This window comes from Rattus norvegicus, chromosome 9, assembly GCF_021556685.1.
Source record: "Rattus norvegicus strain SHRSP/BbbUtx chromosome 9, alternate assembly SHRSP_T2T, whole genome shotgun sequence".
Classification (NCBI taxonomy): domain Eukaryota; kingdom Metazoa; phylum Chordata; class Mammalia; order Rodentia; family Muridae; genus Rattus; species Rattus norvegicus.
The window spans coordinates 9,142,501-9,165,645 of NC_141542.1; the positions used below are offsets into that span (position 1 = coordinate 9,142,501).

Below are 23,145 nucleotides of genomic sequence, written 5' to 3' on the forward strand. Positions count from 1 at the left end.
GTTTTGAGGTTCAAAAGCTAAGATACAGCCTTTCTCTCTTTGCTGCCTGAGGATCAGGATATAAAGATCTCAGGTACTGCTCTAGCACCAGGCCTGTTTTCTTCCTGCCATGATGACTGTGGACTATCTATCTGTAAGCAAACTCACAATTAAATGTTTCCCTAGATAAGAGTTGCCTTGGTCATGATGTCTCCTCATAGCAAGAGAAACAGACCTCGGCCCACTGTCTGTCCTCCTCAGTCTCCCTTTCTCTCCTTCTTGGCTCCTCATAACATATGTTTGTCTCTTCACTTGCTCCTTTGTTTGTGTCATTAAGTTCTAGCATGATAAACTTACTTCACCCAATAACTTCTGCTTCCCATGCACTTGCCCAGCCTGGTTTATGCCCACCTCTCCTGCTGTCTCCTCAGTCCGTGCGTGAGGAGGAGTGATGCCTCCCCTAAGCCTGCCCTCTTCACCTGCTATTGCCCTTGCCCCCTTCACTATAAGGTGGGAACCACTCTTCCTGCATCTGTTTCAAACCTTTCCATAAAAGTTCTTTCTCCTTACAGTATGCACCTACACATTCACTAGGTCCATTTTACAGTGCCATATGTAAACTGCGGTCTGGTAAATAGTAGTAACTTGGTAAAAATGTGTAATGGCTATTCCTGGTTGTCAACTTGACTATATCTGGAATGAACTACAATCCAGAATTGGAGGCTCACCTGTGATCCAGATCTTGAGGCTGGAAGACACAAGCTTTTGACCTGGTTCTTGGCATGGAGATCTTGAGGCACCATGGCCATAAAAAACTTAGGCCAAGGCAAGGTAGATCTCTGAGTTCAAGGTCACCCTGGGACAAAGCAAGTCCCAGATCCAGGCGTGATGGTGCACACCTTTAATCTGGGCCACACCTTCTGCTGGAGACCTCCATAAGGACATTGGAGGAAGGAAGACTCACTCTCCTTTGCCTGCTTACACTTACTGGCCAGCATGTATGGTTAGAATCTACTTGTACAGAAGACCAGCCGAAACAACTAGACTCATGGGACTGAGCGACTACTAGATTCCTGGATCTACAGCGCCCATTGCTGGGTTAGTTGGAATGCAGAGTGTAAGTCATCACAATAAGTTTCCTCAATATAGAGATATATTCCATTAGTTCTGTGACGCCAGAGAACCCTGACTAATTCAATATGTGTTGAAATACTTCTTACTTGAATAAATGGTTGGTTAAAAATTGCTTTCCTGCTATTTTCTTTGTTTGAGGTTTCGGTGTGGCTGGCTCGCGCGCTCGCGCTCTCTCTCTCTCTCTCTCGCTCTCTCTCTCTCTCTCTCTCTCTCTCTCTCTCTCTCTCTTTCAACCTAATCTCCTTTTCGTATTGTTATTCTTGCTGAGGGACCCACGGAGAACCAAATAAAATCTTACCTTCCTCAACTTAATTTTCTAAGAGAGTTCCTTCCCTTCGCTAACGTGGCCATACTGGCTAAATCTACAAGCCTCTGCATTCTCCTCTGTGGCCACGGCTTTCTGTGCTTTGCCTGTTTCCACCCTGGTTCAGTCCCTTGCTAGTATACATTCCTTGTAGTCATTTCCAGGCTGTGTTCTTGGTTCATACATCCTAAGCTACTCTCTTAAAATGCACTCAGTGTCCTCCACCTTTACCTTTACCCTAATTAATTTGAAGGTGGGCTAAGCCTGTTCAACCATCTTCCTCCTCCTCTGTTTCTGGGACTCCTGGGCACAGTCGGGTGTTCCCACAGACTGTTGTCTCTATGAGCCAGCCCATCACAGCTATTCTAGGCTTGAGGTGGTCAGTCACATGCACTTCGGCTATCAAGACTACTCCTACTCTTCCTCTTCCACAGCACTGGGATTTTTCATTTTCTCTTTTCTTTTCCTATAAACTAGTCTATTTATGAGACCAGCCTGGTGCTTCCTTCTCAGATGAGCTTTACTGCGGTCACACAGCTCATCTTCCACACAGTCTTCCTGTTAGGGCTCTCGTTTCCTCATTTACTTTCTCCAATAGACATTTGTTTAGAAGCCTATTATGCATTAGGCCCTCTTCTAGATACTATATTTAAAAAGGAAACCAAGACAGACAAAAATCTTTCCCTTCACTGAAGGAAAGAAATGCACGAGGTCATTTTTCTCTTCATAGACACAGTCATGAATCAGTAGAAAAACAGCACTGATTCCTGAAGGAGAATTGATACATTCTCATCAGTGCTCCTATATCTTTCTCTTCTCTTCTCTTCTTGAAAAATTGCTGAATATATTCTATCTCTATGTTCTTTATTAGGTCATCTTTTTAGTTGGAAAGTAATGTATTTACAACATAATAATACCACGGTTCTAATCACGATAGCAAGCAAACAGAATCAGCTTAAATGTCCATCAACAGATGAACGGGTAATAAAAATGTGCAACGTATACACAGAAATTTTTATTGTGCCACAAAGAAAAATGAAATTATGAAATTTTCAGTGAACTGGATGGGATTGTAAAGTATTATATTAAATTAGATAATACAGACTCAAAAAGACAAGCTTCATATGTCCTCTCTCATATATAGATCCCGTCTTTGGATTTTTATATATATGTGTACTTACATGACTACAAAGAATGTATACTAGCAAGGGACTGAACCAGGGTGGGAACAGGCAAAGCACAGAAAGCGTGGGCACACAGGAGAATGCAGAGGCTTGTAGATTTAGCCAGTATGGCCACGTTAGCGAGGGGAAGGAGGTCTCTTAGAAAATGGGGATGGGTGTGCTTAGAATCCAAAGATAAAGAATAGTTCTTTGAGGCTGTAATACAAGCCCTCCTCTTCTAGTCCCTACCCTTGCAGATTTAAACTAGGGTCTCTTGTGTCCTGGCTGAATGTTCTTAAACGGGCCTACATGTCACTCCCACCTCTCTTCAACACCAACAGTAAGAGCAGAGTTCCACTTTTGCCCACATTCTCTTTGTATGCACTATACCTATGTCAGGTGGCCGTGGGAAGCATTTCAAACAAAAAGAGGGAAGTATTAATAATTGCTACGGGATAGCATATATAAACCAAACCAGCTCAAACAGACTATTATATAATGATGGCCTTATTCCCCATTGTTATGGTTGAAATAATGAAGATCTCTTAATTATTTGTAAAACTCTATTTGTCTTGATATTAACAATGACATTAATGTTTTATGTATTCCAGTAAATCTTCTCAAATTCAGTATTGCCAAAGCTTATAACACATAAATTCCTAACAGTTGTTTCCTATTCAATTATCTAGTCTCTGAAGATCCCAAACAGGAGACTGTTCTAGATTTCCTGTTCCCTTTACCTTTTATATTTAATCATTAAGCCACACTAAACTGAGTTCTCTATTTCTCTATTGCCTCCGCTTTGAGTGCTTGGGTAGCTCTGTGACGTACACATTACAGCCGACTGTCGTGACCCCTCTTGTTCTCTTCTCAGTTGTGTCACTAGCTGTATTTCCTTGTGCGTACTCTAGTCATGTCATGCAATCTGAAGGAACATATATAGCCAGCGAGTACCTTCTGACTTAAAGTTTATGTTTGTGTTGTCTGTTTTTTCTCCCTTTCTTTTTTACTGCCTCTCAAGTTCAGCCACAGGCAAGCATCTCCAGGATAAGGGTAACCTTAAATACTGAATACGCACTCACTCTAGCTTCGGGAGGTGCTGGTTGCTGTTATATTTGATACTGACGTGAATAAATGACAGCATCACTTTGGTACTTTTCCACATGTGCCATGTTTTACAGAGTCATCAATAGAAATATTAAAAATGTGTAAGGGCTTCAGCTGTCAAAAACTTGCCTTGTTCTATGAAATTAAGAATAGATGTTAGAATAAGAGACATGATCATTGCATTAAAATATACGGGTTATGTGACAAAATTATGAGAAGAGTAAACCTTTAATTGTTTAGAATTTCAGAATATCAGAATGGATTTCAATAGTTGTCCAAAACGGTTTTTCTTTCCCTAAGAGAAGGTTTTCATTCTTCTTTTTTGCCACTATAGAATGCGTACACCTTTAAAAGGGAGACAAGTGTTGGGTGTGTATCACATCTACCCAAGCATACTGTGTTACTGACCAGATGTCCCTTCTGATAACCCCCATAGTCTTGTATCAGTAGTTCTGGCTCCAATGGAAGGAACATTCAATTTGTCTCTAAAGAAGCCCACAACGGGGAGGGAGGGAGGAAGGGACAGGGGAGGGAAAGGGGATGGGGAAGGAGGGAGACAGGAATATGATTTGGTATTGGGTTGGGGAAAAGGACTGAAGCCCTGAGGGCCAGCAGAAAGAATGGAAATGGGTGACCTCAGGAGGAAGGAGGTTTGGAGGACCTTCTAGAATGTACCAGAGTCCTGGGAAATGAGAGACTCTCAGGACTCAAAGAAGGGGACCCTAGATAAAATGCCCTACAGTAGGAAGAGGGAACTTATTGAACGCACCTCCAGCAGAAAGAGGGCATGAAGTGAGGGCATGGGGTTGCTATCCCACAGTCAAAGCTCTGACCCATGATTCTTCCTGTTTGAAGGAAATGCAGGGATAGAAATGGAGAAGATTCTGAGGAAAAGAAGGTCCAGTGACAGGCCCAAAGTGGGATTCAGCTCAAGGGGAGGCCCCAAGATCTGAAACCATTACTGAGGCTATGGGGCATTCACAAAAAAGGGACCTATCATGACTTCAAAAGATCCAATAAGCGGCTGAAGGAGTCAGATGCAGATATTTGTACCCAACCAACGAACAGAAGCTGCTGACCCCTCTGGTTGGATTAGGGAAAAGCTGGAGGAAGCTGAGGAGGAGGACGACCCTGTAGGAAGATCAGTAGACTCAATTAACCTGGACCCCTGAGATCTCTCAGACACTGGGTCACTAACCAGGCAGCACACAGCAGCTGAGATGAGGCCTCTAACACATACACAGCCGAGGACTCCTGGATCTGGGCTCAGTCAGAGACGATGCATCTAATCTTCAAGAGACTGGCGGCCCCAGAAAGTTTAGAGGTCTGGTCGGGTGGGTGGGGTGGGGACACACTTGTGGAGACAGTGGGGAGGAGAGATGTGTCAGTGGGGGTGGACTGGGAGGAGAATAAAATCTGGACTGTAAAAGTAAATAAAAAAATTTAAAAAGTAAGATAGGATTGCTTCCAAAACTCATTTAAAACTTTACAACTCTAAAAATCTTATCTCCAAATATATTCCAAATAACCATGGTTGTAATATCCACATATGAATTTAATGGAAATAGTTACACCTATAGCAAATATATAGCCAGTCTCCTAATGTTAAATAAATGAACATTTTTTTAAAAAGAAGTCCAAAGTACTTGACCTTCCACACATAAAAAACAAACATGCCCTCCCCCACCCCAAAAATCTTTGCAGTTTTTGGAGAAATTGTGGTTACTCATAAATAATATTGAGGGAATGAAAACAATACAACTTTTAACAGAATATTAGCTTGCCAGGGCAAAACAAGGGCATCTGGCAGGAGGTGTTGTGAGAACAAAGACGGCCGTCTGGCAGAGCAACAGTCACTGTTACAAATGCTCCTACTCTGAAAAGAGTTTTCTTTCCCTCTCTTAACGCTATCAGAGCACATAGTGCAATCTTTCCTATTATATGTGACTTACAAATCTTGCTTGGGAACTGAGATTCCTCCTGAGATGAAAAATAATTTATGGTATTAATGAAATCTAAAACATGCTCTGATGATTCCTATAAGCTGAGGCCATGCCTTTCTGGCTACAGTAAACACCCTCAGGTGGTTCTGAGGAGACAAGAACACATCTACCACTGAGTACTATATTAAGGAATAAAATTTGTTAAAATATAACTGGGCAGAAGTCAGATACTCCAGATTTACTTTCCCATTGGCAAGATACTGGTACTATAGAAACAGCGCCAATCTCCTCATAAATATCCTTGAGTACTTGCTACATGTCAGAAGGTGGAGCTCTAAACATATTGAAATGTTGGTTTTTATGCAGTCCACATGTGTATGTAACAGGAGGACTGAAACAGGAAGAAAGTGTTTAGAAAAATCCTCCTAAAGAAGACCCAGTGCTCTGAGGATAACATTGCCCACATCTCCTAACATGTACAAGGTTCACTAACAGAAAAGATGTTCAGTGATTTCCTGTGACATTTCAAATATTTCCTGTTATTACAAATGTAGGTATACGTAAATCCAACAATGAGATATAAAGTACATTTATTTTATTTATTTATTTTTTTTGGTTCTTTTTTTTTTTTTTTTTTCCCGGAGCTGGGGACCGAACCCAGGGCCTTGCGCTTCCTAGGTAAGCGCTCTACCACTGAGCTAAATCCCCAGCCCCATAAAGTACATTTAAAAGGCAAACCATTTTTGGAAAAACACGGTGACCTAGTGGGTAACCTATGGGAAAGTGAGAAATACTCACGAGCGTCTCGGATGTAGAGCAGCATGGCCGTGAAGACATAGTCAACTAGACTCAGGTGGAGGCCGTCCGCAAACAGGGCATCCCAGATCACCAGCAGGTCCTGTAGAGGGAACTCTCTGCCGAACAGCAGCCGCACCCACCGTCTGCACAGAAACCAGCACATGTGGAGAGCAAGATTCTGATAGTGACCCTTTCCTCATGAAACTGAACAACGCTACAACTGTCTGACTGAGCAGTCATAAATAATATATATTAAAATACAGAATGATTTGAATTTTAAGAAAGCATCATGTATCAAAACAAAACACTGTAAAATTGAAATTTTAAGTTTGTAAAGTTCTATGCATGGCCATAGGCATTACATATTATTCTACGTGTAAAACACGAAAAGGGAACTTGGAGAGAACAAAAAATTTATGTATGAAATAGAAATCTCAAATCTTTCCTTCCCTTCCCCCTGCAAAAATAAATAAATAAAAAAAAGGATAGGAAAAATGACAAACATGTGGTCAACACAGTGCTGCACGGCACGGAGGGTTACTCACTGGAAATACAACTTCCCAAAAGTTCAGCTTCTCTAATTAAAACTTAATGTTAGGAAAAATCAGTATTCTTGTAGAGTTTTGGGAGGGTCAAGTAGTCAAATATACACAGTTACTGAGACACTGAAACAAACATTACTAATTATTTTTTGGCCTGAGATAGTTATCGCTAATCACTTAGGCTATTTTTCAGGAAATGTTTGCATGTTGATTTCATGCCCAGGTCATGAGTACACAACGAAAGTGAGTAAGCAGCTAGGGCACTAGACAATGCTGTATGTAACTGTATAACATAAATGGTGACATGGCCGTAGGTTTCCCACAATCCTAATTAAGCAACTAATATCATTGTGTACAAAAACATTTAAATTTGGTTTGATATATTTTGATTCCTTTTTTTCTAATTTTATGCAATAGGGGTACAATTCTTTCACACTGTCTTTCTGCCATGCATTTCAGGGAAAGTTCTATGCAATTCTGGCATATCCCAGAGAATTTGAAAATGTGAATTTCTAGCACAAGCACATAATATAAAAGACAATCTTTCAAAAATTATATTTATTATATATAAGTACACCGTAGCTATCTGCAGACACACCAGAAGGGGACATCGGATCTCATTACAGATGGTTGTGAGCCACCATATGGTTGCTAGGATTTGAACTCAGGACCTCTGGAAGAACAATCAGTGCTCTTAACCGCTGAGCCATCTCTCCAGCCCCCAAAAATTCTTTTTTTTCCCCTTTTCTTTTTTTCGGAGTTGGGGACCGAACCCAGGGCCTTGCGCTTGCTAGGCAAGCGCTCTACCACTGAGCTAAATCCCCAACCCCCAAAAATTATAAACACACACAATTAGTGAAGATCTTACTTCTTTGCAAAATTTGAAATAGAATGCAACTGTCTGGAGGTTAGCGGCCAACCCCTCCAACTAAACCCAAAAAACTATGCTCCAAGAGTGTTAAGGGAAAAGCACAGTTGTGACAGGACAATCTCTAACTGCATGCATCTATCACCACAGTTACTAGAAATCATCTGATCGAACATGTTCACATTCATATTGTCAAGACTTTTTTTCTAGACTGTATTTTCTACCTCAGCTATTACTTTGTTTTTCATGAAAAATAAATGCCTAGGTAAATATCTTTAAATGTTATAATAATTTATACAATTTTTAGTTCATTTTTCAGTCTCAGTGAACATCTAAAATAGTCACTAACAAATGTATTTGTTAAGAACATATTCATCTATGTGGGTTAAGAACGAATTACTTTACTCTGCACTTCCACTTCTTACAAATTACCAAGGCTAATATTCACTTCCCCCAAAAGAACAAAATGTGACTAAATTAAATGGTTACTGTTCTAAATTATGAGGAATTAGCTGGTCTTGCGGGGTGTGTGTGTGTGTGTGTGCGCGCGCGCATGTGTGTGTTACCAGCGATGAGCAAATTGACAAGCATCAGTACAGAGAGTCTTAGATACATAAACATCTCAAAGGACAGAGACACTTAGAATGTGCTTACTCGCAACTGTTTAACTGACACAACTTGAAAGTTCCATCAGTGAATAAAATGAATGAATTTAATACAGGACAGGAAGAAAATATCAGTGTCTTCCTTAGCATTTCTTACAGTTTGAATTCTTATGTAAATTTTAACACAGTATTGCTAACAATAGAGTAGCTTTTTGCCTTTTTAGGAACAATTTATCTCTATGACAAAATGTCAAATATTGCTCAACCTTCTCTTGCAACATTTCTGTGGCTGAGGGCTGTATTAGCTTAGCTTCAAAATAAGCTCACAGGCACTGCATGCGTCTGTGTCTAAGTGCCAACCTCCTCCCTCACACTGAAGAGGACAGTGCTCGTCCCCTCTTCCCACTGTCCAGACTTAACATCCTCAGAATTATGTACAATTACATACATCTTCAGCATTTTTATCTTCAGTGTGAAGTCCATGATGTGCTATTTTACAAATAAATTTTGCTTCTTCATACATGCTTTATTCTGCCAAAATCTCCTCTATAATCCCAGAATTAGGACCAATACACAAGTAAAGTGGGGGAGGCTTGGCCAGAGATGACGCACCTAGGGAGAGGGAGAGGGTAGACCTGAAACGTTCTTTGCCAAGTCCTTTCTCCACTTCTCTAAGTGCTCTACATGATGTTCACCAAGGCATGACAGGTGACTGGAAGGCCATGCTCCTGAAAAGCAAAGGTCTAGCAGACGGAAACACAAGAATTGATCTTAATAATAGTGGCACAAAAACTGTTCAGGAAGTGAAGGGAAATTTAGAAATACAAGATTAAATGTGAATTTAGAAATGAGAATTAGAAGAAAACATGGGTTACAGCTAGATATATAGTATATATATAATTTTTGATTCATTCATTATGTATCTACACCATGAATATAAAGTGTGTGTGTGTATGTGTGTGTGTTGTGTGTGTATGCATGCATGTCATGACACCCATGTTATAATCAGAATACAGCTTTCATGAATGAGTGCCCACCTCCTTCTGCTCTGGGACCTGGGATAGAATTCAGTCCCCCAGGTTTGTGCTCTTAGCACTTTCTATCTGTTGTGCATTTTGTTGGCTCAGACTGTTGATTTGATATAAGATCTAACAATTTATACATGCAAATACTGAACTATAATCTCTATGCTCTGTTTTATAAACCAGGGAAATTAAGGACAAATCTCTGATCTTTAAGACTACAGAATATCCATAAAGCAGTGGTAAGGAGCTAACAAGGCCTGTATTAGTAACCACTCTAATCCAGGTTTACATGATTACGAATACGAACACTCAAAACAAAAACCTTCATGTGCTGTTTTGGGCTTTTCCCCCCACACATTTAAAAGCAAAGGGAAAAAAAAATCAGTGCTTTATGGAATGAGTTACTTTAGATGTTATTTCAGTAAGCTTTTATATTCTTAGAAAGGAAAATCTACTTTAAAAAATGAGGCCTTATAAAGAAGTTATGTCTACAATTAACATGCTTTTATTGCAGTTAAAAATATTTAGTGAGTGCTAAGTTACACTTAAGGGTGGCATTAAACCTCTCTTCCCTAAAGACAGTTCAGCTTAATTGCTTGATACCATTACTTAGCTTCTCAGAGGCAGCACCTGAAGACAGCAGTGCTCACATACCTCATGGCATGTGATGACATGGCGTCCTACTTCATCAGAGAGACATAGCAGTTATAGCTGCTGCCCAAACAGAATGCTATCCCAGTATTAAAGTTAGTAGTACACTTCTCAGAGATATGACAGTCTTCCTGTGTGTGTCTCAACCTTCAGTTCTATATAATGACACTGTTTCTCCCAGGGGCTCATTAACTACTGATGGTGTTATTGCTTGGTGAATGGTGCATGGTAGCAACAAGAGGAAATTGATTCACAAGAATGACCAACTTGAAGTTTAAATAAGCATAGCCAACATGGTTATAGAGGGATATAGAATAATACATATATATACATAGATACATATATATATATTTATATATTCTTTTCTACTTTTATTTTCTGTTACTGATCATTTTGAATGCGGCATGGGTATCACAACCACACAAGAACAAGGTAGGAAAATGTATCCAATTTCATTTAAAAAAAAAAACACCAGGAAACATCCTAGCCCAGCATGGCAGAACAGTCCTTCACTCTCAGTACTTGGGAGGCGCAGACAGGCAGATCTCTGAGTTCCAGGAAAGCCTGTTCTACAAAGAGAGTTCCAGGATAGCCAGGGATACACAGAGAAATCATGTATCAAAGGAAACAAAACAGCAAGAAAACAAAATAAAATAAAACAAGCAACAATAACATGTCAGACTCTTGCTGAATGATAAGATATTAATTCTGGGTTTTGTTTTCTGTTTACAAGTACTCTTCAAAACCAGCAAGTTTTAAATATTGCATGATTTTTCTGGAATAACACACAATTTAAATTCTTTCAGTATCAGCTAAAAACAAAAGCCATGAAACTATCTGAGGTTTAAAACCTATTTGACTGAGTTTAGCTAGTTTCCTTGTAATTCTTTTGAAATGATTTGATTTTGAGTATTTACTTCCCCCGTGAAAAGAGTCTTAAAAGTTGTAGTTATTATAGCTAGAATCATAAGACATTTTTTAACTTTAAGTCTTAGGTTTTTGAAAATTAAAATCATAAATAATGTATGGCAAAATATCTTCAATTATTTTTCTAAAATTTCTGTAGAATACATTAATGGACGATGCTTAACCTACTTTGCTTGGTAAGTTTTTTTTTTAACTAGTTCTAGTAATTCATACATAAATTGATATACAGAGCAATAAACAGATGGAATTATGCTGCACAGGGTAATAATGCTTCCTCAACAAACCCACAGTCTAACAATAAAACCCATGGCAGGACTTGGAGGGACTGCAGTGAAATTGACCCGGAAGCCTCCCTAAGAACTAGATCTCATAGTATCAGAAGATGCTATTAAAGCTGCCAAGGAAAACAAGCCATCGGTAGCCACTCTCAGCTGTAAAGTCTACAAACCACAATGCCCAGCATAGTAAGACAGACCCATGACACAACAATGGCAACTTTAGCTTAGGGATAACAAACAGCTATCTAATAAGACTTAAGGCATGCTCAATAGGGGAGAATTCATGCCTGGGACTATATATAACCAACTACCCATGGATAGAGGGGGCACAGACCCTAGAGCAGAAATATAAGTCGGAATGACTTCTAACGGCATTTTAAATATTTATCTTTCTACCCACTGATAAGTGTTTTCACCTCTCATCAAAGAAGCTGTGTATGCTGCAGATGCAGAAGGAGCTTTCTATAGAGACCCAAACCAAACCAAACCAAACCAAACCAAACCAAACCAAACCAAACCAAACCAGACCTAAACCCAAACCCAAACCCAAACCCAAACCCAAACCCAAACCCAAACCCAAACCCAAACCCAAACCCAAACCCAAACCCAAACCCAAACCCAAACCAAAAGTGAAATCACAGGGCATATCCCAAGTAGTCCATCTATAGTGCAACCCTAAGGCTCTGAGAACACCACAGAGGAGGGATGACAGTGACAGTAGCACTTGACATGTCAATGTGGATAGAAAAAACTTTACAAGTCTCTACTCTTAGATAAATATCTGTAGGGAATAAATGGCTCCCAAGAGAGGTACAATCCATGAGAGGCAGTAGAGAGGGGTTTTATTGTTGTAAAGAGACACGATTACGATAACCACAGCAACTCTTGAAAGAAAAACCATTTAGTTAAGGCTGGCTTATAGCCAGCTGGGTTAGTTCATTATTATCGTGGCCAAAAAGAGTGGTGTGCAGGCAGACATGGTGTTGGATAAGGAGCTGAGAATTCTGTAACTTGATCCTTAGTCAGCAAAATGAGACTGTGTACCACACTGGGCATAGCTTGAGCATATATGAGACCTTGAAGCCTGCCTACACAGTGACACACTTCCTCCAACAAGACTAACCCTCCTAATTTTACCACTCACTATGAAGCAACTATTCAATCACATAAGTCTATGGGGGCCATTCCTATACAAACCACCACAGGGCACAAGAAGATTTGGAGTGGGTAAAGAAAGAGGTGGAAACATGTAATACAATAATTGAGAATCTTAGAAGTCCTTTGCAAAAACAAACAAACAAACAAACAAACAAACCAGTCTGAGTGGAAAGTCAGCCTTATGTATCAACATATAAATATCCCCTGCTCTCCACTCTACTGGACAAACATCCCATATCCAGTTTTCTAGGTTTCTTAGAGACACGTTGCCCCCAAAGCAAGCTGGAAGTAGTCAGAGATCACAATGACCCTATTCCTGCTCCACTATCGCTTCTAATTTTTCTTTTTAATTAAATCAAAACGGGGGAATGTTGGTATTCTGTCTAAGCTCTACCCCCCACAGATACCTGGGAACAGACAGGTATGCTCCGCCCCACAGTTGCCTAGCAACAGTCAGATGTGCCAGACTCTGTAAGAGGCTGCTTGCCCCCTCCTTTCCCTCTTACTTCTCTCTTTTTGTTCTTCTCTGTTCTTGCCCCCTTCACCCTTCCCACCACATGCCCATGGTCGGCCACCTTTCCTCTCCTCTCCTCTTCTTTCACTAAACCTTTCCACGTGGAACCATGTTGTCTTGGTATGTACTGTCCGGGCATGGGCCGATATTTAAACAACAACATTGGTGGCTCGCACTGGGTTTCTGATTTCCCTGTGACTACTGCTTCCCCCATCATCCCCACCTCTCCTGCCAGCCCCCAACCCCCAACTGGCGCTTCAGGCCAGCCACAGCAGCAGCAGCAGGAGACTGAGGGGATCACTACTGCTCCTCCTGCACTTGTCCCGTCATTCCATCTACCTTTGTATCCATCACCGAGGCTCACACTGCTCGACATTGGATCGCTATGTCTTTTAGGCCTCCACCACCACCTTCTGACTGCTATGAGACTCAAGACTTCGACCACATGAGTTACTGCTTCACCTAGCTCATAAGTCGACTTCTCCGTGACCTGCTGCCTTCCATGAAAGGTTTTGCTAGTTTTTGTCACCTAGACAGGTCTTACCCCACGGTTCTACACTCCAGCTACCAGATTTTGGGCATAATTTCAGCACACACACACCGCCTTATTGTTAGGCTTTTTCCAGTTGGCAGGGATGACTTGCTTCCTGGGATGAAACTTGGCCATTTTTTTCCTGGGGTTCCAGGAATCTCCTGCGCTAACACACTCTCGATAGGACCTTGATCATTGGGCAGAGCTTCTCTTGAGAGTTGCCCCTCATCCCTCCCCTCTCGTCCCTCTAGCTCTCTCAGATGACAGGAAATCCCAGGTCTGGGTGGGAATGCTTTCTGGCAGGTCCGAGCCTCTAGGAATCTGAGTGACAACTCAAATACCTGGCCTTGGCAGAATTCTTCCCATTAATTTTCCCTGTGACGCCAGTGGAAATTAATTGGTGACTTTCCCCAATGGGAAATTTGAGGTCTTTGACTGTACCCCCCACATACACCGTTAGGATGTCTTTTGGAGAATTCCAAAACTTTAAAGTTAACCCCTCACCTGAAGACATCAAAATTGATGCATCTATGCAATAATGTCTGGACCCAGTATTCATTAGACAATGGTTCAAAATGGCCGCATAATGGCACTCTAAATGCCTCAAATTTACGGGATCTTCACAAATACTGCCAGTAGTCTGGTAAATGGAAAGAGATTCTTTATGTCCAATCACTCATATATCTTTGCTCTAACCCTCTCTGTGTTCCTCTTGTAACCCCATCCAACTCCTCTTAGCTATGAAACAGGCACAAGTTATAGAACTCTGATGTAACCAATTAATATAGCCCTAAGTCTTCTCAGAAGTCTGGTAATTATTAGTATATTTAAGTTTGTGACAGACAGAAGTTCCCAAAGCCTTTAGCAGTTTGCCCCATAAGGTCTCAGAAGACATGAACATAGCTTCAGCAGTCTGCCTGGGTTGTGCTATGACAACCACGGAGGGACACAGTGGACAAAGCTGGATACCCTCAGAGTCAGATGATTTATCTAAATCAAGGTAAGTCATTTCTCATGCCACACATATCCATTCCATAGAAAAAAACCTCTGCATCTTCTGGACTCGAAAGTTGGACTGACTCTGCCCAAGTTGCCATGAAGAGCCCACGGGGAACGATTGGCTGATGGACACTGTCATGTTTAAATAATACACGACTGCTAGATTATGGTTTATTCTTCCCCAGATTCTGACTACACTGACAGCTAACATAACTGTAACTTAGCAACTAAGAAACAGACCTCTGAACTCAGTTTCTAGCAACTAGTTCAGATGTAAGTTTTCGAAGATTTAATCCGTTACTTCCTCACCTAAACTAGGTTTTCACTGACTAATGCTTCATGTTTCCTCTTCTTGCTTCACCACTGTCCTATTGCAGTTCTTATAAATTTGCCTAACTGATGAAACTTCCCACTATATGATCCAGCTGTAATCACAAACTCTTATTCCTTCTGCTCTACAAAAAGCTTATTTAAGGAATGTTCATGTTGTTATCTCTTTTGTAAACTTATAAGCTACAGGAAACCAACTCAGACCCACCTCTCATGGACCAAATAGACTCCACCCAGATAAGTACATCTGCCTAAAGTTCCCACTTACTACCTATTTCAAAGGGTGGGATTCCTCTAGGTTTCAAATGTACATCTAGGAAAAAATTTTCTTTCTCCTAAAGAACACGCTTAATCATATTCTCTGCTGTGTGTGTGTGTGTGTGTGTGTGTGTGTGTGTGTGTGTGTGTGTGTGTTCTAGCATCTTGTCAAGTCCAGACACTTACTACACACAGGACAGCTCCAGAGAAGTGACCTCCAGATGTTCCAATCTCCTCTCACAGACACTGACACTTCTACTGGACCTGTTCCTTCTGACCTATTCTCAGACAGTTCCACAGAACCCGGACAACAAGGAAACAGCCAACTCTAAGACTAGACAAATATCCCCCCTCATAAATGGCACCAACCTGTCATTCAGCCTTTTGTCCTCGTTCCTGGACTTTCATATACCCTACATGGAAGTGGCTACTCCCTTTCATCACACCCTTTCTAGTCATCTTTCTGGCGTTACTATTCCCTCCCTGACTCATTAATCTTGTCTCTACATTCCTTCAATGACAGATACAAAAAATTTCTAATCAAACTATTAATCAGTTCCTGTTTCAAGATTACCAGCCTCTGTCTGCTGAGGACTCTGATGGGAACATTTACCAAGTGGGCCCTGATGGTGAAAGTCAGCTGTACCCTGACATTGATGACGCCCCAAGACAGCGGGAAGTAGCCTAAGAGACACGGTGTCCCTATTCCCCTTTCACTATCAGCTCCCCCTCCTTTCTTTCCTTCTTTTTAATGATAAGAAAAAGGGAGATATGTTGGTATCAGAAGTTGCCTTTACCTCCAACAGCAACACCATTTGGTCACTGTTGCCATGGCAATGGCCATACATTCCCAGTAACCCTTTTGGGTCAATTCCCAACTCCACCTGGGAGTAGTTATGTCACATTCCAAATAAAAGGCAGACTTCTTCTACCCTCCCTCCCCTCTTCTTCTTTCTCTCTTTTTTTTTCTACTGCCCCTTTGTCTCGTTCTCCCATTAAATTTCTCCACATGAAACCATGTTGGTTTGGTGTGCTTTATCTGGGTGGGTGTGGGCTAACACTTAAACAACAACATACCTTCCTAATGCTACAACCCTTTAATACAGTTTCTTATCTTGTAGTGACCCCAACTATAAAATTATTTTCATTGCTACTTCCTAACTATAATTTTGCTTCTCTTATGAGTTGTAATGTAAACTTACGCTATGTAGAGGGTCTTAGGTAACTCCTGTGAAAGGGTCATTTCTCTCCCCAAAAGGCTTACCAGCCACAGTTTGAGAAGTGATATTTTAGAAGTACTGTCTACTATTATAATATGGTATTTAAAATATTCAGTAATTTTAGCACATATAACTTACCAGCACATTTGAGTAAAGCGAATGGGATGGTAAATCTTGCAGAGTTGTTCAGAATAGGACTCACTGCCCAAGAAGCATCTCATTCACTCAAGTGGGGTACAGTGGGAATCCTAAACCTGACTGAAGAGGTTTATAGAAACAGATCACCAGAAAGACTTTCTACTCTACCACATCCTTGTGCTCTGCCACATATGAGTTTCTTGGCATTTCCTGGAACAAATTACTTAAAGGCTACTATCATAGTTGAATGAAACAAAGAATTCCAGGCTAGTTGGTGATCATATTGGAAAAATTAGTTTCAGGCTTTGTAAACCTTGACTTTTAAATTATAATACAATTCCGGAGCATTTGTAAATATATTTTCTAATATATTACCATCAGGAAAAGGAATTATCAAATCAATTTTCTAAAATAAGGTGAAGAAAATTGTTAAAAATAATAGTGCACATTTTCCTTAATCTGAAACCCATTTCTAAAAAGAACAAACTAGTTTGACTTTAGTCCCAGTGGGATCTTAACCATACTGTATAACATACTGAAGGAACTTGCTTTGCATCTCTCTCAAAACACTGCTGTACTGTATTAGAAGATCAACCATTGGGTATAATACTAAGCTGGGAAATACCAGAATCTGCTTAGGGGGTGAAGGTAAGACAGCATGCATGTTTCCATGAGCATTTAATTTCAACTCCAACAATGATGAAGAGAATAGTAAAAGTGAGGTATGACAGACTCCCATCAAGAGACCTGGACAGACCATTCACTAAAGGGAAGCAGGGTATGTAGTTTCCTTTGGCATCTTAAGGACAGTCTACGGCTATATGTGCCCTCTAATGGCATCTTTACTACAGTCTATGGCTGTGTGTGCCCTCTAGGGTAATTCTCACAGATGCTTTCTTCTTCCTTTTCTTCCCTATCTGGGCCTGATGGAGAGCAGCTCCACATCTGCTAAGTGCTGCTGTTTCCCACTTAGGCACTGGTGAACAAACCTTAGCTACTGATGATGCTGATAGGAAAGCAAACCTTTCTCCAGCAGATTGCACTCACACATATCTGTAGGGGGCAATGAGTAGGCTGCTAGCATGCTCCATAAATTGGTATTTATTTCCTCCCAAGGTCAGCTCTTTCTGGCCAGGGATTTTGTAGATAATAAGCTTACACCTTATTTTTGTCCAGGCTTTGTAGATGCTCACTGAATTTTCCGCAAAGTGTCTCTCTTGTCTCTATGGGATGACTCAGATATCAAATCTCCAAGGCAACTTAGCCATCCTGGATCTTCCCTTACATTTCTAGACCACTGGTTCTATTGTACACTCAAAGCTCAAGTATTACTCAGCTTTTCCCTGTATTAAAAATGTGAAACTGTACAGTGCCGCTACCTGGGGACTTCTTAGACACGCAGACTCTCAATACTGTTTAACTAGACAAAGGGCTATTTCTTACAAGACTTTCAAGCGATCCGCATTTACATTAATGCTTGAGAGAAACTGGAATAGGGACTATACTCTTGTTTCATACACATATTTGGTACATACAATCTACTCCTAAATCCTACCATGTACTGATATAAACTATTATTTGGGAAGGAGGGAAGAGGCTGGAAATAAAGGGTGACTTTTCCAGTTACCACAGTGCTTTAACTTTAGCATGTGTCCGCTTAGCCCTGGACATCTGCCTTTAGCATGTGTCCGCTTAGCCCTGGACGTCTGCTGAGCCCCTGAACAGTATGACCAATCCCTAGAGTACTTGGAAATAGAAGATTTAGACAGAGACTGATACTGTGTATTCTGAAGTAGCTGCCAGGGCATTTTGATAATACTTGTGTGAGGACCACATAAAATGTTCTAAATTTTTAAGTATATTTTAGCTATTCCAGCATCTCTCAAACATTAAACATGTACCTTTGAATTAGTTCCCCTAGTATGTCTAGTCATTGGACCAATAACCACCACATATTTAATATATGGGACAAAAAACACGCTCAGTCAAATTTCCATTAAAATTCTATTAACCTCTAAATATTTTATGCTATGTGCAATACATACATACATATGTACATGCATTCATACATTAATTCATTCAGACATACGTATATGCATATGACTTAGGTTAACATTTGTAAGTCAATAGTTTTTAAACATTGATTTACTATGAAGGATCAATTTTCTGTCTGTCTGCCTGTCTATGATATATTAGCTCAGTGGTTTAAGAGATACTTAGCATGCATTATTTCAATTACAGTAACAGGCACACACATTCCTGTTCTTTGCCTCCTCCCCTTCTCATACAGTAAACATATGTGTGTATGTACAAATGCATGCATACTTTTGGGTAGCACTTGTCCCAGGAGGTTCCTTTCTGTTCTGGGAGAGCAGCCTACTGAGCTTCAGGAGTGGTGTAAGCTGTGTTTGCAGAGGACAAGTTTGTGGACAAGTTTCTTACTGGCTTCTTTTCATTCAAGGTCTTGCTATTTCTGGAAGGGCAACACGTTCAGATTTGTGTCAATTACCAATCTTTAATTTGTACTAGCAAAGACACTTCATGTAGCCATTGTCCCACTCTCTACTCAGGTTTTGAAGCTTTGCCTCTTTAAAGCAAATCTTCTACAGTTTTCAGCTCTAGCTTCTTCTCTTCTTCCACTGCATGGGGAAGTATTTTGAGTTCTGAAGCACTACTATGTTTGGTTATCAAATAAGCCACATGACCTCAGAGCACTGTTATTCCATGTGGAGTTACCTGGGGAGAAGTTATATGTTTCAGAGATCAGGTGTCTGTGCTGGTGTCCTAGCTCCTCCTCACTGACCCAGAGGGGCAGGGAGGTAGCAGCATGTGTTTAGCGAAACAAACAGAAAGTACACTAAGGACTTACAGTGAAAAATAAATGTCTACTTTGATCAGCTGTTTTTGGAAAGACTTCTGAAGTCCAGGATCAGAAACTGGTCTCATGGAGAGGACAAGAGCTCAGTCATGTTTAGGTAACCAAGGGCACTGAGGTATATATGCTCATAAAACAGTATGTGGGTGAAGCAACTCAAATACAAAGCAGTGGAAGCATCACGGAGCACACTCTCGTCTTACAGACACACACACTTTCACTCAACACCCATTACTGTGGCTGAGCCTTGTCTTCACGTGCTCCAAGCTTAGACACCAAAGACAGAAGCGCTGCCCCTGACCACAGCCTCCATACCATACATCCCACACCTCATTAAACCTTTTACTATTTTATATAAATTAAAATAAAAACTGAGTTATTGTTTTGTGAACTTAGAGCAAATATGGCTTTTACAAATGGGGAATAAAGTACTTTGAGGTGTAATATGGCCTGTAGTAGGCAGGAATTTTTCTTCCCACCATAGATCTGCTCTCTTACAAGAAATCTAATCCCCAAATGCAATCTTTCATGATGGGGATATTTTAATGCACAGACACCTTTTAAAAATGTCCGCATGAGCACACTGCATCATCACCATTGCCAATCACTGGACATTATCATTCCAATCAGCAGACACAGAAATGCTTGGCCTTGGGTCTGGTTATAGGTACAAAGGCCACATTGGAATCACAACAGGGCACTATCTCCATCTGAGTGATTCTTGTTAACAAACTAAAGGAAATTCAATCATGAAAGGATAGTTTTGCTTTGCAAGTGATGTGAAAATAGTGGCCACTATAAAATCACAAACCTTGCAACTACTTTTCATGTTGTATACAAGTTTAATGCAGAATGGACAAAAATTTTAAAGTTGACAATTACAGAATGTCTAGAAGTAAGTAATAAAACCCTAATTGCTGTGTATCCAAAGACTGTAGTGTAAAGAGGGTTCATAGCACCTAGGAGGCTGGCTTTTATAAAAATCGAAAACATTAAATAACACCGTTAAAAAAAGAACAACACCTGAGAAAAAAAGTTAAAAAAATATACAGGCAAAGGACATATTTCTTAGATATATAAAGAACTCACAATTCTATCACGTCAAAGAAACACCCACATTTCTAAAATAGACAAAGAGATATGCAAAGAAACGCCACCAAAGAAATGACATAATAGTAAACGAATAGGAAGATTTTCAATAATGTTAATTATGATGTAAATATAAATTCAAATCACAATGGATGCCACTATATATACATTAGAATGACTCTTGTTATTTATTCTCTTGATTTGCTTTTGAGACAAGAGTTCCCCAAGTTGGCTTGAGTGATCCTCTTACTTTAAGCTCACAAGTATCTGGGGAACAAGGCATGTACCTGGTTTAAAATGGCTTCTAAAAATAACAAAATGGTGTGGTGATAAGATATGATTGCTAGAAACTCTCATATATTGTCAATTGTAATACAGAATTGCACAACCATTTTGGAAAGAGGTCTGAAAGCCATTTGGTTGTTTCTCATAAAGTTAAACATATATTTACCAAACAACCAACTAGTTTGTTTCCCCAGGATTTATCACAGAGAAACATATTCACACAATCACCCTCATGTGGATATTTATGTTTCTAATTTGTATTGGCCCCAAATTAGAAAAAAATCCAACATTCTTTGAGTGGTTAATGTTTAAATAATCTGTGGTATATCCAAATGCTAAAATACTATTCATTAATAAGAAATGAGCTACTGATATAATCAATAACAATGAATCTTAATTGTTAGAAGTGTACCTGAATTTTTAAAAATGACAACTGCAGGCAAACGTGATTGCTAACGTTTATCACAGAAAGTGACTAAGGGGGTGGAGCAGTGGCTCAGTGGGGGAGAGCAAGGGCTCATGTGAGCCTGAGGATATTATTTGAACCTATGTAAAAAGCTGGATGTAGTGACATAGATCTATAGTTCTATACTCCTGTGGAGAGGTGGAACACACAGAGAAGCTAGAAGCTCCAGAAGGTCACAGGCCAAGAACCCTGGACTACTCCCCACAGGAGCAGAACCAGGAGACAGCCGCTTCAAACGAGGTGCAGAGAGAGAACCAACTCCAGGAACTCTGTCTTCCTACTGAGCCCCATGTGCACTGTGGCATGCATATGCACATACTCATACATGCACACAAAAACATATTTAGAAATTAATAAAAAAGTACATGCAACCCTAAGTTAATGCTAAAATTGATTGGATGAAAATGTGGAATAAATTTTATATGCCTATACTTATCTCTTAGATTACTGGAGATACTGATGTGAGAAAAGTGGAGGATATTTAAAAATCTCATGGGAATATAAACATCTTCTATAAAGAAGTAAGATGGAGAACACACAGAGAACCTGACTTCATTTCAAAATACCACTAAAGAGAAAAGCCGAGTCAAAGAGGTCAGTGCTAGTTGGCCTGGGATAGTGGGAAGGAAGGGCAAACTCGCTGTAAGCTCTGGTGCTGCTTTACTGTTGACACTGTTTTCTGCCCCCGGCCTGGGCTGCCTACTTCAGTCCTGAGAGCTTCGTGGTGCATGAGTGGCCATGCTTGTTCCACCTCACCTAGAGCTGGGACCTCCTGTGAGCTGTGAGTCAGTGAGGTTGTTTACAACTGAGTGTTCACTGCCAGATTCTTAGTCCTCTCACTGACTGAGGAAAGAGCCGTGTAGCTGTGGCTGCTGAGAAGCCAGGAACCTTGGGACCTGCCCTTTTCCTTCCTGTTTTATGTGCCATGTAATGTGTTAGAATTTATTTACACAAAGTGTTTGAGCACTTTTAAACAAATCCTGTGAATACCACCACCATTTCATTATATTAACCACTTGTATAATTCTTAAAATTAATTCTTCATAGAATAATATTTAAGAACTTAAAATATATCAACTACTGTTATAAATGGTAAGGTTTTGGCAGTAACTGTGGCAGACCAAAAAAATGTCTCTCCTTACAAGGCTGATATTTTTAGTGGGAATATGCTTCTAGTGGAAAATGATTATTGTGGAAATATTTCTTATTTTACATTCTTTATATCTGACCTGCCTTTCTACAATCCAAGCTCATTATGGATTCCAGAGTCATTCTTTCAAAGTGTCAGTCCAGTGAGGACAGCTGTTTTCAACTTTCTTTAATGGCTATCACGTTCTTACAAACATGCTTCAGAATCTGGCTAATTATTTGATCTATTTTCTACTGGGGTCTTCTTGACTTTACTGATCCTTTCTGACCGACATTTTCGCAGCTAACCACTGTGTAGGTACCTGAAATGTTCTAACCTACATTTTCTTCACTTACTCTCTAAGCTCTTGCATTCCTTTCTTTTTTTTATTAGCTACTATTTCTCTTTCTTGATGGTACCCAGTACTGGGGCACTCTACCCTTCCCAGGCACCTGAGATAAAGAATATTTGTCCAGGGTTTCTCCTTTCTCAGTAGTGTTCTTCCTACTATGCTTTCCCAATGGAACTGCTGATAAAATTTCCAGTGATTTTGCATGAGAGAGTTCTAAGACAGGGAAGTATAATCTGTCCCTTCAAAAACAGCCATCAAGAACATACAAATGAGAGACTCGTCTTCAAATGCTGAGGACACATCAATGAGCGAGAGGAAGGCCTGCCATTCCCATGCTTATGTGGTTTGAGAGGGCCTAGGACAGATAAATAAATTATACATGACACTAAAATAAGGCATTCAAGGAGACAGTAAACTGTAAATGAAATGAGGTAATAAGCCAATATGAAGCGTGTAAGGAGATAAACAGAAAGCTA

The 23,145-nt window shown here is 40.2% G+C and overlaps 1 protein-coding gene across 15 annotated transcripts in view; it reads right to left on the reverse strand.

Annotated features, from left to right (window-relative positions):
* Window positions 1-23,145, reverse strand: part of Tbc1d5 (TBC1 domain family, member 5) — a 529,632-nt gene that overhangs the window by 169,354 nt on the left and 337,133 nt on the right. For all 15 annotated transcript variants that reach the window (XR_015628837.1, XR_015628836.1, XR_015628835.1 and 12 more), the window contains 1 exon segment: window positions 6,429-6,571. Coding sequence is in view for 9 of the 15 variants with exons in the window: in XM_087567202.1 (XP_087423328.1) it covers window positions 6,429-6,571 (143 nt within the window). In the remaining 6 variants the exon portion in view is untranslated.